This window comes from Pieris rapae, chromosome 3 (assembly GCF_905147795.1).
Source record: "Pieris rapae chromosome 3, ilPieRapa1.1, whole genome shotgun sequence".
Classification (NCBI taxonomy): Eukaryota; Metazoa; Arthropoda; class Insecta; order Lepidoptera; family Pieridae; genus Pieris; species Pieris rapae.
This window is the reverse complement of record NC_059511.1, coordinates 953,461-972,470: the sequence shown is the minus strand read 5'-3', so window position 1 is coordinate 972,470 and position 19,010 is coordinate 953,461. Positions and strand designations below refer to the sequence as shown.

Sequence of the window (19,010 nt, the reverse complement as noted above, 5' to 3'; positions counted from 1 at the left end):
AATTAATTTTATTTCATTAGTTCAAACTAATTAGTTTCAATTACATCTATAGAAATAAAGTACATAATATATTTATCACCATACTTAGTATTATCTAGCCTATTTAATGCAATACAGAGTTATAGTATAAAGTAACACACACATAGATTTCTATAACTGGTCATACTATGATCTAATAGTACATAAGTCAAAACTAAGTCGCGGTAACATCAAGTGTAATTCGCTAATTTTTTGCGCTAGTTTTTGCACGAAATCACGAACTGTATGATGTAATATGCAGATTTAATAAATTATTTTAATTTGTACTTTTTCAATTACTCCAAGGCGCAAGCGCATATGTCATAGCACATTTTTAGAAAAATCCACACATTTTATTTTTAACCATATTTATTTAATTTAACAACAGATTTCTACATTAAATGACTAGTTACTGCAATAATTATAGGCACAGTTGAAAATATTAAACTATCGTCAATTATGTACTTCTCCTCAACGCCTTGTGTTCCACAACACGACGAAAAAGATGACAGTTTAAAGGCGGCAAAATTTTTCCATTTCCATAACAAATATATCTATCGTACGGAAAATAAAAATTTAATCAAATTATATTAGATTTCCTTTTAAACGCTTTACGCTTTATACTGAGATTAAAACCGCAACCGAAAACTAAGATGAATTGCTCGTTTTAACGATTGCAAAGGATTTAAATTTTTATTGCTACTCACGATAGTGCCACCCAGAACGAAATATGTAATGAATATCTTTCGTTACCTATAATTAATAACTTGATATCAATAGTAGGATCGGTTCTAGTAGATAAGAGTATATATATTATATAAGTATAATGAGTGATCTGATAATAAATATATTTATTTAAATAGATATCTTAGCGGTTTTATTTGTGTTTTCGAAAAGTAATCGAGATCTCGCGAGATTAGTGTAGATAAGTGATACCTAGATGATCTTATGTTCCAAAATAAACGTATTTATTGTAGTTACACGAGACTAATTAACACGAAACGAATTAACGATCTCGACTCGAGATCGCATCCACTAGCTAAAAATATCTTATTTACATTAACAATAAATAAGATATATACAAACAGAACAAAAAATATTATCAAAAACATAAGAATAATATATCAAGCAACTGTGGTGTGCTGTTATTGTATTTGAGTCGGTATTGTATTAGTCTTATGCCGGCTACACCATGGCTTGAAGTCTAATTAGGCATAGTTAAATAAATTGAATCACAATTAGTTAAATGTATTGAATACTTTTTGTTTGTTTGTTCCCTTTTGTTAATCTTTGAACCTTTTTGTAGTAAAATGTATGATGTATTCCATCTTTGGCTATATTTTCAGTGTATTTGTTTGTAATTATATATAATTTATGTTAACTGATTACGAAATAAATAAATAAATGCTGGTATTTATTGTATATAAGTTTAATTTTGTAATATGTAACTACATCTCAGTAATTTTCTAAAAAATAATGATATCTCAGTACCACAATTTGATTATAAATTGCAATCTTAGGATACATACTGTGATTTTTTTATTGCCAGTGCTTCACTTCCGTTCTACGCCCTTGATTTGAGTACATGTAAAATTAGAAGCATTTAATGTATATTTATTTTTTTGACGTTTGTATTCGCTTATTTGCGATAGAATCCAGTTGATGTTCACATCTATTCGCGGTTCTGTCTCGTTTACAATTACCACATTAATTGCTCTTTTCTTGGATCCGAGGGGGCCATATTAGCGTGCGATCGCCCCGTTCATTTTTTTTAAACCATTGCCATACGATTGATGTGCTGTACGCTGACCACGCGGATCTGAAAAATGTTTTTTTAAATAATAATTTAGAATTATACATGTTTCAAACATTCATATTTACTTAATCAAAATTCTCCATAAAAAGGTTTTCGTTTCCGGCTATTACTTTGTATCCATTGTTTAAGCATTCAATCAAAATCAAAAATATATTTTTTCATATAGGTAAACAAGTAGGTACACTTATGAACGTGTGTATAAATAAATAAAATCTTTATTAATATTACAAGTTATTCTACAAAAAAATATTCGTACTGAACACAAACAGGTGAATTAAATTAAATACATGTTTAATGCAGATTTTTATATGTATAGTTAAATACAGAAATTCATAACTAACTTATAAACGTTATTGCTGATGGGGAGCGATACAACTTAATTTTTTTTTTGCGTGCTGTTAAAAAATGTACAATAAAATGAGGTTTTATTATTTAGATGTTGTAGAAATTTCATAAAATTGTTTAGGTACCTACATCATTAGTTTATATACGTACAAGCATCTGATAAAAATAAAAGCCTCCAGTTACTACGGATAAGATTCATTCTTGGCCATTTAAAAAACTAGTAATTTATTGATTTATTTCTGCTTACTATTGTAAATTGTAAGATTGTCGAATTTGAAAGTGGCAGAAAATGGAACTATACTTAAATCAACCGTTCAGTTTAGATTAGATTAGAGATTAGAAACCGATTCAAATACGTTTCAGTTTATCATGAGGTCATGGTACGAAAAAATGCGATTGACTTTAGGTACCTAAACTCAACTTTTTTGGATTGTTTTAAGAATGTTCATGGTAGGCCCCAAGCCATTACTTGGTTTCTTTAAACGTCATCGATCCAAGTCATTTGGCTAGCTGTTTTATCAACTGGCTGAACACCTTTCAGACTGATTGTTAAACGGCGCTGTTTGGTTAAAGGCTGCGACATATATACAAAACAGACAACATATAAAAAAGCCGAATATTCTTTCAGTGTTTTGTTTCAAATTAACAGGAATTCTACTTGGAATAACTAATTTAATCGCCTTAACTTATCAACCCTGTAAAGAGCTGGGATGATACTTTGTGTAAATGTGAATTCCAAAATCACACCTCAATTACAGGGTGGTGTGTAATTGTATGAGGTACAGTGGTCTTAAGACATCGCTTTGATTCGATTCCTTTAGGGAAGAGTTTTTTGAGCCCTGGAGTTCAAGTCAACAGGCGCTTATTAAGGATATAAGTTGGCGCCTGATTGATTTGTTTTCAAACTTAAACTCTGCTATTTATATTTTTATTACTATCTATGTACGTTAAGAATTATAATTTATACTTTATATCTAGCTAGGCTTTAGGCTTTATATAAGCCTAAAGTTCTATAGTTTATATTATAAAAAACTATGTATTCTCTAGTTTTGCAGTGTCCATTTGCTTTATTAGGAACTTGTGGAGTTTTAAAGCTGTCTGGCATTTGCTATGAAAATTTGACAGGCGATTTAAATATTCGTTTTTGTTAATATATTAAATGAGATAATTAACAGATTGTATGTAGCCATTTTCTATATATATAAAATACGAAGCTATTTTAAAACTACGTTAGGTAATTTTTTACGTAAACCATTTTATATAATTCTTAATTGTCACATTGATTTAAACGTGAAGTTGACAATTATTTTTTTACCAAGAATGTAATCAATAATATTTCCTATAAAAGCTTATTCTTTATCAAGAACTATTAGTGAGTTATAAACCTAACTGTGGTACGTATCTTATATTATACTCTGGAACATTTATACATCTAAGTAATTCAAGTCTTGTATTAACAGCATTTGAAGATTTTATTCGTAAAATAATTTGATATTATAAACTTCAATTTAAATCGGGTCCATTTTTGTATCTTTTTTGTTTACTTATTTATTTTCTAACCACATTTTACCGTTAGATTTCTTTTTAAATTTTTCTCGTAACCTTTTTGTTCAAATCTTTAATTGATTTAATGTAATACAAAACAACTTATTTAGTACAACAAGATATTTGTATGTGCTCTAAATGTTTGCCTATAAGTGCTTGTCACATTAAAAATTTTATTTTGTTTGTTTTTACTAATATGTCAGTGCGCCGAGCGCTGGAAAATTTTATCAATAAAAATACTTACACATGGATCGTATAATTAAATTACCCGTTGTATTTAAAGCTAATAAAATATCCAAAATGCACTTTAAAATTACAATAATAACAGAAAAACGGTTATTTTTTACTTCGTTGTATTATGTAATATATAAATGTCTACATAACATTTATATTGAGCGTAAGAAGCGCAAATTAATCATTAATTGTAACGATTCACTTAAGATGTATTTATTAAAGTAATTCCTTTTTTATTAATGTTTAATAACTTCTCTCGCATATATTTAGTTATCTACCTTGCGGATCTCTAAGATCTACAGATCTCCCTAACACATAATAACAATAAATATATAAATAAGAACCCTACGCGTAGAATCAAGGATGAAGTTCGAGAGAGTCATTTTCTCTGAGCTAGATAGGCAGGCTTCGTTTGAAGAGGAAGGATGCGAGAAATGTATAAGACAGCAATATTCTAATGTTAATTGTGAGATATATAAAGTCCCTGGACACGATGGCAGGGGAGTAGAGTAAAAATTATAAAAAAAAATATTCTAATGTTAACTTTTGTCATGTAAATAAGGCGTTTATGATTAATTGCGTATTCTTATCCTAGGAATCAAATGTATGACCGTTATTTTCTTTATGGCTTTATTTTTATTCATTTATATATCTGTATTTTGTTTAAATAGGTTAACTAATTCAAGATGAAAATCGTTGTGGTGTTAGCGGTTGTTTGCGCTGCATTAGCCAGCCCGGTTGATTACTATACGACAGCTGATGATAACCTGGATATGAACGCCGTGATAAACGATTCAGGGAAGCTCAAAGCCATGACTGACTGCTTCTTGGATAGAGGCTCTTGTGATGATGTTGCAATGAGTTACAAAAGTAAGTAAAATATTCATATTAAACGATCGAATGGCTTTTCAATTGGCTAGTATCTTACTCCAAGTATCTCGTGAATCCAAAATCTATTTTCTTATATATATGTTAGTATGAATTATATAATTAACTGTCCAGTCTAACCTTTACCAAAAGTCAATTGATATTAAACGCCGAAACATAACTTCGATACAAGTTTTTCAAAATCTGTTAGTTTCTTGCTTGCTTCACACGAAAAGTGTTTTAATTGTGTTTTTCAGAAATAGTTCCTGATAGCATGAAGGACTCGTGCTCGCGTTGTAACGACGCTCAAAAACATTTGGCCAATGTATACCTTACAGGTTTACTCGAAAAAGTTCCAGACGACCACGAGAAATTCAAGAACAAATTTGACCCTGACGGAAAATACTTGAGCAAATTTATGGATGCTATTAAAGGCCATTAAACATTGCTAATGTCAAGAAATAAATCAGTTTCGCATTCGAATTTGTTTATCTTCACCTTCGTATAAGATACGGCTGATAAAGCTTTTGTTAGTTCTCATTTTTTAAGTATAATATCAATATATATATCAATAGAAGGATATTTTGATTACTCAATTTGATAAGAAATACACCTGTAAAATATTTTTTAAATGACGCATATCACTCCTGTCGGAACTGCTGCAGGCCTAGACAAATGGACATCTAATATCGTAAACGAAAGTAGAATAGAATTAAAATGTATGGGAATGACATTTGTCACGTCATCTACCTTATCGCAAATACAGCGATCGTTTTATTACGCAGCCAAGTGGCATAGTTCTGTCATGATTCGATTATCGCGTTCGATAAACGAAACGCGTCGTTCGCTACGCCATACAATTCGTAGCCAAGTGGCACATTTTGACAGGTAATGTAAGCATCAATCGTATCGTTTAAGCGATGACAAATCGTTCGCTAGGACCCTGTAGATAACCACAAAAATGGCGGTTATTTAGTCAGCTGTATATATATTATTGGTAAACCAAACTATCTCTTTATATTTATTTTTAAGAATTTATAGGTACCTTCGTGGTAGGTAAATTCAAGAGTAAATAATAAATAAAAAAAATGATTTCCAAAATCAAATCATCTCTTTATTATTTTAAAGAATTTGTACATAATACATAAGACTAAATAATAACTAAAATCGTTTCTTTTTCAAAATCAAATCATTCATATGTGTTTTAACCTATTTAGCGCCAAAGTCTGATGGGTTGCCATAACAATTACTGTAAAATCACCCGATTAAAAAAAATATTTCGTTTGTAAAAATAAATACAACAAATACAATTTAAATAACAAATATAAATATACATAGAAACATAGACGGCTAAAATCATTACTCTTCCTTTTGGCTTTGCCGTAGTCGGGTATAACAACAGAAACTACACATTAGTCATTAGTTAAAAATTATCATATCATAATAGCAACATCAAGATTGTGCTTGTCAACAGCTATCAAAATGAACTGACAGCGCGCGCTATACAGTATACCACATACAATATTGTGGTTTTTTCACATATCTATCGCATATCTGACGCAAATGGAAAACGATGCAACGTTAACCGAACTTAGGTCCGTTTGGCTAGGCATCGATTTGCGTTCACGACAGATCGTGCGTATTATTCGATTGCGAAACGTTTGATAACGAATGCCACTTGTCTAGGGGGGCTGATCTTAGCTATACCAATAATTTAGATAATAAGTATTCTTTGACTTTTGCTTAGTCCGTATGCAAAGTTGTATTTTAACTTCATTCTTGATTTAATACGAGATCTGCGTTCTCAAGACTTGATACTTATTTATTTATTAAAGTTAATATATAATGCTATATCTACAATATGTTACAAGCTATCTATGCTCGATTTAACAAACGGTTTGCTATATATATGTCATTAAAGTCGACATCTATGCTAAAGAAGAGATTTAATTGTCAATCAAATGCTCTACGTGAATATATTACTTGAGAGATTCTTGTGTGTATATTCTGTTCTTCCAGTTGTTTCCTGGATCTTTCCGTTGAAATACCTTTCTTATTTTAAGATCCGATATTTTACACGATCCATGAACGGATCTTTTCATTTACGAGAATCATGAAAAGTTGGACATTAACAGATCGAGATGGTTTCTAATTGACTCGCGAGATTCCAGATTTTATCAGGACGTTGTAGAAACTATATTTTGAAGTTAATTTATTCAGATTCAAATATTAATATAAAACGAATAAACTAGGACTAACATTTGATTTATTTTTTTTAAATTCCATAAACTATAACAATTGGTATTGTAACTGGCAGACTGACTGAGTTATATATAAATATACTAGCAGACTCGGCCAAGCGTTAATATTGCTAAAGTTTTTGTTATATTACATAGTTGTTCAAGGGAAACGGTAGGAGAACTTATGTGAAACGTTGGTACTTTTAACACGGCGCCATCTGTTAGAATTATATCAATTAGTAAACAATTTAAAAAAATTGCGGTTATAAATTGAGATGTAAGCTATCTTTTAAGTTAGATAAAACTGCACACGGTGTGCAAATTTGATTGATATCGGTTCGGTAGTTTAGGAGTCCATCGCGGACAAACATCGAGACAGGAGATTTATACACATTGAGAATTATTTATACATAAATATTGAGAATATATGCATATTTTACTTGATTTCGGGTGGTATGTTTGTTAAGAAAAGATTATAAAAATCACATTATGTCTAAAATTCACATAATATAGAAGAGAGTTTTGTGAACTAAGAAAACATATAATTGCCTAGAAATATTTTTTGTTCAAGTAGTCCATGATCTCATCTTTTATTTACCTATCTATTACCTACCCTATAAATCACCATTTGAATCTCTTTTTAGAGATTTACCTGCATTTAAATATTTGATTTGAACATCTACATTCTTATTATTTTGTTGGATCTACGCATACTTCATCTTACAACTAAATCAGAGTGGTAAGATGGGCTGCCAAATTTGACAGATTCCTACAGATGAGTGGCATAAATCTAAAATAGCGATATACTTGATGATAAGAGAAATCAACAAAATCAAAAAATAACAACATCGAGAAAATACAAAATCAAGAAATTCTGTAGAACGGATATTTGGGATTAGGAAGAAATATTAACCATTTCACATGTAATTCTATTTTTAATATTGCTAAAGTATTAATTTACACTTTAATCACATATTTATAAAAACTAAATTAGTCTAATAGTAGTCTTTCTGAATCAAATAAATCTGTTTATTTAAAGTTTTATACAGAACACAACTGCTTATCAATTTTATACTATAATCATCTGTAAATTAATAAAACTATTTTGAACTACTCCTTGTACTTTTCTAAGATATAAAAATTCCTGTGTTACAATTTTTGTAATTAAACTCCTCGGAAATGGCTCGCACTATTTTCGTGAAATTTTTCATCCCTCTAACTGTTAACTGTGGTTCATATATTTTATTTTTCAGACAATTTTTGCCTTTATTTTTTACATACGAAAATACATACAATCCTAAATTATCACCCCTCTTAGTTGAATTATTAGAAACTTATGACTTGATCTCTGAGGTTTATAACTATTTGGCGGCACACAAAGATAAAAACTATTTACTTATAGTTTATGACAAAAGTTTTGAAAATACAGAATAAACTAATATTTGCTTCAATAAAAATAATAATTAAAAGTTTATTACGGGATTAATTACAAGCTTATAATTAAAATATATTTTTTTAATTGTTATAATTTAATAATATTAACATTATTATATGTTCGCAAAATGTGGCGGCACACAAAAGTGCCGCGGAACATAGGTTGGCCTAGTCCATATTGTAATTTGATAATGTATAATATGATGAAACCGATTTGACTTAGACCCAAAACTCGACGGCGCGTGTCAATCAAAAAGGCTGATCTCCTACTCGTCTATAAGATTGACAAATGATCATGAAATATATACAGGAATCTGAGGCCTAGACCTAATGTTGTAGTGCCACTGATTTATCTTAACCGAAGGTGAAGATTAAAGTGAAAATAAAAAAAATTGAATGCGAAACTGATTTATTTCTTGACAATAGCAATGTTTAATGGTCTTTAATAGCATCCATGAATTTGCTCAAGTATTTTCCGTCAGGGTCAAATTTGTTCTTGAATTTCTCGTGGTCGTCTGGAACTTTTTCGAGTAAACCTTTAAGGTATACATTGGCCAAATGTTTCTGAGCGTCGTTACAACGCGAGCACGAGTCCTTCATGCTATCAGGAATTATTTCTGAAAACCACAATTAAAACACTTTTCGTGTGAAGCAAGCAAGAAACTGACAGATTTTGAAAAACTTGTACCGAAATTATGTTTCGGCGTTTGATATCAATTGACTTTTGGTAAAGGTTAGACTGGATTAATTATATAATTCATACTAACATATATATAAGAAAATAGATTTTGTATTCACGAGATACTTGGAGTAAGATACTAGCCAATTGAAAATCCATTGGGTCGTTTAATACGAATATTTTACTTACTTTTGTAACTCATTGCAACATCATCACAAGAGCCTCTATCCAAGAAGCAGTCAGTCATGGCTTTGAGCTTCCCTGAATCGTTTATCACGGCGTTCATATCCAGGTTATCATCAGCTGTCGTATAGTAATCAACCGGGCTGGCTAATGCAGCGCAAACAACCGCTAACACCACAACGATTTTCATCTTGAATTAGTTAACCTATTTAAACAAAATACAGATATATAAATGAATAAAAAGAAAGCCATAAAGAAAATAACGGTCATGCATTTGATTCCTAGGATAAGAATGCGCAATTAATCATAAACGCCTTATTTACATGACAAAAGTTAACATTAGAATATTGCTGTCTTGTTCATTTCTCGCGTCCGTCCTCTTCAAACGAAGCCTGCCTATCTAGCTTAGAGAAAATAACTCTCTTGACCTTGATCCTTGATTCTACCCGTAGCGTTCTGTCTTTTACTTTAGGCCTCTTGGCGCAGGTACTTATTTATATATTTATTGTTATTATGTGTTAGGGACATCTGTAGATCTTAGAAATCTGTGAGGTAGATAACATAAAATATATGAGACTCTTTGTCTAGTACAGCTTGCTAATACAGATACTACATACATACAGATACTCCTAACATTTATTATATATAAATTTTAGTACATATTTAACTGTCCCCTGGCTTACAGCCAAGATGACAGTTGGCTTAAAAAAGCCATTAAAAGGTAATAAAAAAATTATTTTGTTTTTACATAAAACAACGAAGTAAATAGGTAATTACCGTTTTTCTCTATTAATTGTAATTTTTGAGTTATAGAGAGTTGACTGGTAATTTAACTATGTAAGTAAGAAGGCGTAAGTTGCTCTGTATTACATTAAATCAATTAATGATCTACAATTAGAACGAAAATGTTTTGAGAAAATTTTAAAAATAAATATCAAAAGAACCTTTTATCTTACAATTTTAGAAAATAAGTAACAAAAAAAGATTCAAAAACGGACCCGAATCATCATCTTCATCAATCAAGTGTTTTTAATACAAGCCTTGAATTATTTGGATATAGAAATATTTAAATAATATAATATGAGATACGTACCACAATTAGGTTTATAACTCACTAATAGTTATTGATAAAGAATAAGCTTTTATAGTAAATATTATTGATTATATTCTTAGTAAAAAAAAAAAGAATTGTCAACTTCACGTTTAAATTAATGTGACAATTAAGAATTATATAAAATGAGTTACGTAAAGAATTACCTAACGTAGTTTTAAAATAGCTTCGTATTTATATATATATAGAAAATGGCAAGAACCAATCTGTTCATTATTTCATTTAATATATTAAAAAAACGAATATTTAAATCACCTGTCAAATTTTCATGGCAAATGCCAGACAGAGCTTTAAGACTTCTTATGTACTAGCTAATGAGCACTACACAATTAGAGAACACATAGTATGTATATAATAAAATCGATTGAATTTTAGGCTTTATTTTCTTTATTTCCAACACAGAAATATACAGCATTTACAATATTCTTTTAAATATATAAAAAAATAATCAGTGGCGCTACAACCTTTTTAGGTCTTGGCCTCAGATTTCTGAATCTGTTTTATAATATTTTTTTAATCTAATAGGCAAATAGGTGATCAGCCTCCAATGCCTGACTCACGTCGTCGACTTTTTGTGTCTAAGACTCTTTGTCGGTTTCCTCAGGATGTTTTCCTTCACCGTTCGAGCAAATGTTAAATGCGCATATAGAAAGAAAGTCCATGGGTGAACAGCCGGGGATCGAATCTACGACCACAGGTATGATAGTCTCACGCTGAAGCCACTAAAATAAAAATAAAAAAAAAATAAAAAATACGTTTATTTTGGAACATAAGATCATCTAGGTATCATTTATTCCACGTCAATAAATTCGAACCTGTAGGCATCCCTACTCATCGGCAAAGAAGACAGAGGGTGTAGGCCGAGAGAAAAATCCGGCGTAAAAAACTCTCGGTACTCTTTTAAAAAAGCAAATCATCAAACAATAGCAAATACAAAGAGGTAGCCTGCCCAGCACTAGTCCCAGGCCCTTTTATCAACTAGATAATCAGTAACTTTATAGTAAGCCTTTTTACACAGCTTTTCTTTAATACATTTCTTAAATTTATTAAAAGGCAGAGATAAAAGAGCCTCTGGGATTTTATTAAAGAAGAGTATCCCTTTTCCCAAAAAAGAATTACTAACTTTACATAGTCTAGACTCTAGTACGGGGAAATTGCGTTTGTTCCGAGTATTGACATTGTGCGTATGTTCTAATACTAGATTAGATAAATTTATCATTATTTTTGTATACAAACATAATATTTTCATAAATATATTGCGAGGGAAAGGTAAGTAGGTATATTAATTTCCTTGAATTTATCTCTCAGAGATTCCCTTCATTTTAAATTATAGATTGCACGAATAGTCCTCTTCTGCAGAATGAAAACAGATTCGACATCAGCAGCATGACCCCATAACAATAAGCCATAAGTCATTAAGCTGTGAAAGTAACTAAAATAAACAAGTTAAGCTGTATCGACATCAGTTAGTGAGCGAATTTTTTTAACCGCGTAAGCTGCAGAACTAAGTCTCTTCGCCAATCCGTTGATATGAGGGGACCACTGAAGTTTTGAATCCAAGGTGATTCCAAGAAATACAGTTGTACTACTGGACACTAGGCCAACACTGCTCATTAAATATATAGGTATAGTAATCCTAAAATTAAAAACGGATAAATAGAAAACCTTAAAGGATTCACTAAAAAAGGAAGAGTTATGAGATGGGATCCTTGATGGATATAGGTTTCGTACATTAGTTAGGGTACGTATCATGTATTTAGTTATCTAGTGCAGCTTGATACTGATAGTTCTGACATTTATTACATAGACTACTATCTGGCAAGCTGTTTTGACAGTCTTACTTAGATGTAGATTGGCTTAAAGAAGCAATTAAACAATATTAGAAAATTAGCTATATACTGTAAATAAAACACAGTGAATCGTAAACTAAATAGTTTTATTGAATTATATCTTTAAACGAGCATTTTGATACAGTTACAACAATTAAGTATACTTCTATGGCTTCGGGGGCGATAAATCGATCTAGCTAGGAATTATTTATAGATATCATTTTATTCGTGTTTTATCAACTTAAGCATAGATTTGCCCGTTTAAATATGTCAGTCAAATAAAAACTTAAATATGAATATTAATTCGATAATTATGTTCATATTTAATCATTTTATTTGTATGTAATTCGTACTTAAATATAATTACCAAAAAACTAAATTTATAAAAAAATACCGGTCATCCAGGTACTTGAATGATAATTCTTCTTACGCTCAATAGAAAATTTATCTAGACGTTTATATATATTACACAAAACAACGTAGTCAATAATATTAATTTCCCATCTCTGTTGTTATTGACATTTTTACGTGTATTTAATATGTTTCTATTAATTTCCAATACGACTGGTAAATTCAATGGCGTGAGTTGTTTTGAATTACATTAAATCTATTAATGAATCTATGAACGAGAAGGTTAAGAGAAAATTTTAAAAATAAAGTATAAAATAAACATTTTAATTACCAATTTTGGACTCAGATTGAAGTTGATCATCTTAAATTATCTATTTATTTTATTTATACTTTATTACCCTATTCAAAAACATACACATAACAAAAATAAAAAATTTGAGAGGTGTCAAGGGACACCCGGATATAACGAAGTTCCTTTCGATTAATTAGTAAGGCATTGTAATAAAATTTAATTTTTTTTAAAGTTATAATATTTTTTTTATTATTAACAAATATAATGTTATTAAAATTTAATCACTAGGCTTTAGTAATAGTTGGCTTGTGGTAATTGAAGTAGGAAACATATGTTTTGGATTATATTTTATTTATGTCTTGAAAAAACTGCATCGACGGTAGTATTATATTTTGTTGTTTTCATTTCTTATTCCTAGAAAGAGAAAAAAAAGACAACATCACGAGGTTACCCATCCAAGTACTGACCTCGCCCGACGCTGCTTAACTTCGGTGATCGGTCGAAAACCTGTGAATTACAACAACTATAGCAAAAAGTGTCGTGACAACTTTTCGTAAGAATTTTTTCCGTCTAGCCCGTCAGACTAGCCTCTTCAAAACGCGCGATAAGGAATTTCGTTACAAAATTAAAAGGCAACGGTCGGCCTTATCGCTTACAAGTGGTTTCTTCCAGGCAACCCTAAATTATTATAAGATAAAAATCTTGAAATGATGTTCAGACAAGCCTTTTCCAACAACCTAATATGACATACGTACCACAGTAAGATTTATAATATACTAAAAGTTATTTATATAGAGTAACCTTTTATAGTAATTATTATTTATTATATTCTGTGCATATAAAAATAATAAATATAATTGTGAACTTCACGTGTAAATTAACGCGACAATTTATAATTATATCTAATTGTTTATTGTAAAAATAATTATCTAACATAGTTTTAAAATAGCTTTGTATTATATACATACAGAAAATTACGCGATACAATCTGTTCATTACTTGATAAAGAAAATAGGTACTGCAAAATTATTCATATTTTATAAATTAATAGTTTTTAAAACATACTATTATAAAATTGAATTTTAGCACTAAATTTTTTTTAACACACAAATACATAGTATTTACATTATTCTTGACATATGTAAAGAAATAATTTCTTTAATTAGATTATTAATTATCTATTTTGTGTGTACAGATGTTTGTTGTGTTGAGGTGTTCCTATATGGCTAATAGATAATGATATACATACTTATTTATTTAATTATTTTTATTCTTTCATGAAGACTTTATTTGAGTCGTATGTTTATTCTCTATATTACTTTTATATTTATTTTATTCAGAGTAGCTAAAAGTAAAAATTAGCCATGGTCTATGTTTAAATTTAATTACGCCAAGTGAAATAGCTTACGAGAGACTAAAAGAATCCGGCTGCATAAAATGGATAATGGAGTACACGATATTTTTATATGAAATAAAATCTTTCAAGCGCTATATGAATTTACTTGCTAATAAATAAAATTTTAATTTCTCTCATCTTTGATCTCGCAAGATCAAACAGTGATTGTGACTACGATTCCTAAACCTGAGGTCGTGGGTTTAAATCAAGGTTTTACACGAATGGAGATAAAGAAGAAAGATTCTAATATATAATAAGAAGAAAGAAGAGAAAGATTCCATGCGCGCATTTAACACCAGCTCGTACGATTGTCTACCAGCATTAAATACAAAATTAAGGATATGTGTCAGTAAGACTTGTAATTGTATATTAACAAAGAAACTAGAATGGTTGCCTAAAAATAACGAACAATGTTGAATGCTAAACGGATTTATTTCTTGCATAAGCAAAAAAACAAGCAAGCAAGCTTAAAAGCCTTTAACAGCTTCCAAAAATTTGGTCATGTATTTTTCATCAGGGTCAAATTTCTTTTGGAAGTTCTTGTAGTCTTCTGGAGCATTGGTGATCAGACCGTTTAGGTATACGTTTGCCAAACGCTTCTGAGCATCGTTACAACGGCCGCACAAGCCTTGTATGCTGTCAGGAACTATTTCTGAAAACCACAAATAAAATCATTTTTAATTCTTTGGCAACTAACAAAGACCACACGCTCCAACGTACCCGTAATAAATAAATAGGTATTTTACAAACTTTTTACCGAAATGTTCTTGTTGTTTGATTAAAATTGATATATTTAGACTAGCATACCACATCTACCTTTCAAGCGGCCAGATTTTTATTTTTTATAAGAATTCACTTTTATGAATATAGTTTATGATTTGCTTAAATAAGTCTAATTGAAAGTGTTACTATCTCTATAATTGCCGATATTAAATTTAAAAAAATGGTAGCGGTTGTGTTTTATTATACCTACACTAAACTTGGGAATTTGAATTTGCTACAGGTACCGCCCTGGCTTAATCAGGCACTGAGGGTAGTTGACAACCAATTAGTTGGTATTTTTTTTTATCACGGCTACGAACTACAATCTAAGGAACAGTATTGTATACTATATGTAACACATGTATTTTTTAAACTTTGACAAGCAATCAAGCGAGAAAATAGCAGATTTTGACAAAATTGTATAGAAATTGTGTTGCACCGTTCAATGTCAGTAGGTACTCTTTTAATTAGGATTGGACTAGACCGTTAATTATTGAATGCATAATTAGTTTTATTTACAAACTTTTTCATAAAGTTCATATGAAAATAGATTTTGGATTCACGAGATACTTGGAGTAAGATACTAGGCCGATGATTATAAAGCCATTGGGTCGTTTAATATGAATATTTTACTTACTTTTGTAACTCAATGCAACATCATCACAAGAGCCCCTATCCAAGAAGCAGTCAGTCATGGCTTTGAGCTTCGCTGAATCGTTTACCACGCCTTTCATATCCAGGTTATCATTAGCCGTCGTATAGTAATCAATCGGGTCGGCTAATGCTGCGCACACAACCGCTAACACCACAATGATTTTCATCTTGAATTAGTTTACCTATTTAAACAAAATATAGATATATAAATGAATTAAAAGGAAGCTATAAAGAAAACTGGTTATGAGTCCTAGGACTAACGAATGCTCATTTAATCATGAAGGCCTTATTTACATGAGGCCTTTAAGAGAGGCGTACGCTCGAATAATATTTATATAATTATTATTCGAACGTACTCCTCCCTCTTATAATACAGAATAATTTTGAATAGTTGCAGGTCGTATCTCCCGGGAAAAAAATAATAAAACTAACGCAAAATTACAGAAACGGACTCGAATCAGGCATTTTCTATGGGCCCATCTAAAATTATTATTATGTTGTTATTACAAGCCTTAAATTACTTAGATATAGAAAATTTCCAACAATGTAAAATGAGATACGTACCACAGTGAGATTTATAAGACACTAATAATTATTGAGACAGAATAAGCTTTTATAGTAAAATTGGCAAATAAATTTAATTATCAAGTTCTCGATTAAATTATCGTGACAATTTAGAATTATGTTAAATGGTTCATTACATACACATTTATCTGACATAGTTTTAAAATAGCTACGTATTGTACATAGAAACTGACGCGATACAATCTGTCCATTCCATGATTTAATATAACAAAAACGAATATTTAAATGATCTGTGAAATTTTCAAGGAAAATATCCTTCATAATTTTAAAACCCCCATAAGTGAGTAATAAAGCCAATGAGCACTCCAAATATAGGGATTTCATAGTTTATATTGTTATGGGTTTTTAACGTTAAATTTATAAATTACATAGACATTTATAAAAAGAACTTCAAGCTAACAAAAAACAATCAATGTTTAACATAAATTAAACTATATATCTTATAACTAAAATTAACCTAAATAAATAAAATGTGGGCGCCAGGAGGATTGTTGGCTTATCCTACCAAACCTATGTGTGGCTACGTTTACCACATAAACAAACGGTTAGTTAATTATTCAATAAATGAATATCTAATTTGAGGGTATTTCCCATAGCCCTCAACACAGTTATAACCGAAAATCTAAAATCAACGGCAATAACCGTCTATGTCTGTTCTTTTGTCCCTACCCTCCTATCACAATATATTTAAGAAACTCAGCTTCTATCCTTATTCATGCAAAAAAGTCCTTATTCGTGCACAGTAAAATACATATTTTAAGTCGAAAGTAGAAGAAGACATGGGTGGAAATTGGCTGTGCCAAAAATAAATCTGGAGCTGTTTAAGGAAAAACACATTTTGAATATCAATAGAGGGTTAACAATAATTTACCAATTTCTAAAGATCTTCCGACTAGAGTTTTTAAAAATCGACTTAGTGTATTAGTTTTAGAAAAAATTTATTATTCAATGAATGATTTTTTGCGTGAGACACTGCAGTCTGCAGTTGATATAAATTTAATTATGTAGGATATGATACAAACAATATAAGAATTTACCACACCAATTGACCAATTCATAAAACTAATAATGTAAAATATAAAATTTAAGGACAAATTTGCGCGCCATTGTGTTTCAGAATATGCGAACTTACGATTGTGCCTTACCCCTTTTTGTATCATATTCTTGCAATAAATAATAATTATTATAAAAACGATTGAATTATTCAAACACTCAAATTACAGTACATATTATTTACAATATTCTTACTAACATAGTAATAAAAATAAGAGACAAATAACTTTAGCAATTTAGAAAAGCAGTGAGTGCAGGAGAGGGTTCCTCAGGGCACGATTCTGGGCACCCTTTTATTGCACATTGTATATCTCAACTTTTATTAATAATAATTTTTATAAATATACACGTAAGGCCTCTTTTCTGTAGCGTTAAAATTGCGATACAGCTAACATGCAGCACAAGCAAAAAAAATGTACAAGCACTTCATGATAAACAACATTTTTGATGAGTTAACACATATTTTCGATCAATGCCTGGTTATGCATCTTCTCATTCACCTCAAGATCAAAATTTCGATCGAAATTAAAACGATGCATAGTTTTCTCAACAGATGGCACCACATGCTGTATGCATTAGTAAAATCTAATATTTTTTTATTATTATTGGATAACGTATCTGATATTTTATTACTTATTCTGCCTAGAAGCTTTGAATAATTTATCAAAGAAGAGATAACTAACATTGGTCCATCCGATCTAGAATTATAAATGGTGCAACTAACACGTCTTTGTTTTATATATTTAGATGCTACAGCCTAACCAGCGCAGGTGAAACCGCGTTAAACGGCATAATAAAGGTGTTTTCTTAATAGAAAACAAAAAACACATCAATAAACATTTATTGTCATAAATTAATAATCCTTTACACCATCCATGAAGTCGTTCGAGTTCAATTTCCTTGTTTGTTTCCAGCAGAGACCGCGGACGAAGGTGTGTACCAAATGCATTCAGGGCGTTCGATCAAAAGCGTGAGCGATGGATTCAGGAACTATCACAAATTTATTTGCACATTAAAGAAATCATTCAGTCACGGATATTTGGAGATATTCCAGGACTATATCCATTATAGGAGGTCTGGTGTCTCATTGTGCGATTTCACATGACAAGTGACTCATTACATAAGCTTAGCAAGCCACGTCAATTAAATGAATATTTCGTTTCTTTGGATCGCATCGTTGTTCTTTGCTAGGGGTATTTGCGTGTTGTTCCCACGAATATGTAAGTGCGTGCTCCTATTTCACCATGCCTCCTGCTGATAGTGGACAAATCTTTGTTTTAAATTGTTTATTATTCTTTATTACTTAAGATGTCATGTGGAACATGGTGTAATGGTTGCAGCACCAAACGTTGTGTAAAGGAAAAAACTTAGCGATTAAAAAGGGGGCCGAGAGTTTATTGCCAGTTCTTCTCTTCCGTTCTACGCCCTTTATTTGAGAACTGGCAGAAAATGTAAAATAAGAAGTATTCAATGTGCATTTCTCTTTTGACGTTCATATGTGTACATTGAATTACCTAAATAAATAAATGATTTTTGATATTCTTTGATTTGAATGCAAACAACGATATCGCCAAATGTGATATTGGTGTATATTGATGTTAGATTAGCTGATCCCT

At 30.5% G+C, this 19,010-nt stretch overlaps 2 protein-coding genes across 2 annotated transcripts; one reads left to right on the top strand and one right to left on the bottom strand.

The window, feature by feature from the left end:
- The first annotated feature begins 4,636 nt into the window (after positions 1–4,636).
- On the top strand, positions 4,637–5,267 carry LOC111001985 (ejaculatory bulb-specific protein 3-like). The gene is made up of 2 exons (XM_022272071.2): positions 4,637–4,828; positions 5,083–5,267. Exons 1-2 carry the CDS (start codon positions 4,645–4,647, stop codon positions 5,265–5,267), a joined length of 369 nt encoding a protein of 122 aa, XP_022127763.1. The 5' UTR covers positions 4,637–4,644.
- Positions 5,268–8,931: 3,664 nt separating this feature from the next.
- LOC110997572 (allergen Tha p 1-like) lies at positions 8,932–9,559 on the bottom strand. Its single transcript, XM_022265808.2, has 2 exons — positions 9,368–9,559; positions 8,932–9,116 (listed from the first exon to the last, which is right to left on the bottom strand). Exons 1-2 carry the CDS (start codon positions 9,549–9,551, stop codon positions 8,932–8,934), a joined length of 369 nt encoding a protein of 122 aa, XP_022121500.1. The 5' UTR covers positions 9,552–9,559.
- Positions 9,560–19,010: the final 9,451 nt, after the last annotated feature.

Excerpts from the sequence above, each read along its gene's own strand:
- LOC111001985 (XM_022272071.2), top strand. The coding sequence starts at position 4,645 with ATGAAAATCGTTGTGGTGTTAGCGGTTGTTTGCGCTGCATTAGCCAGC. Across the intron at positions 4,829-5,082 it reads TGTTGCAATGAGTTACAAAA|AAATAGTTCCTGATAGCATG; the intron begins GTAAGTAAAATA and ends TGTGTTTTTCAG.
- LOC110997572 (XM_022265808.2), bottom strand. The coding sequence starts at position 9,551 with ATGAAAATCGTTGTGGTGTTAGCGGTTGTTTGCGCTGCATTAGCCAGC. Across the intron at positions 9,117-9,367 it reads TGTTGCAATGAGTTACAAAA|AAATAATTCCTGATAGCATG; the intron begins GTAAGTAAAATA and ends TGTGGTTTTCAG.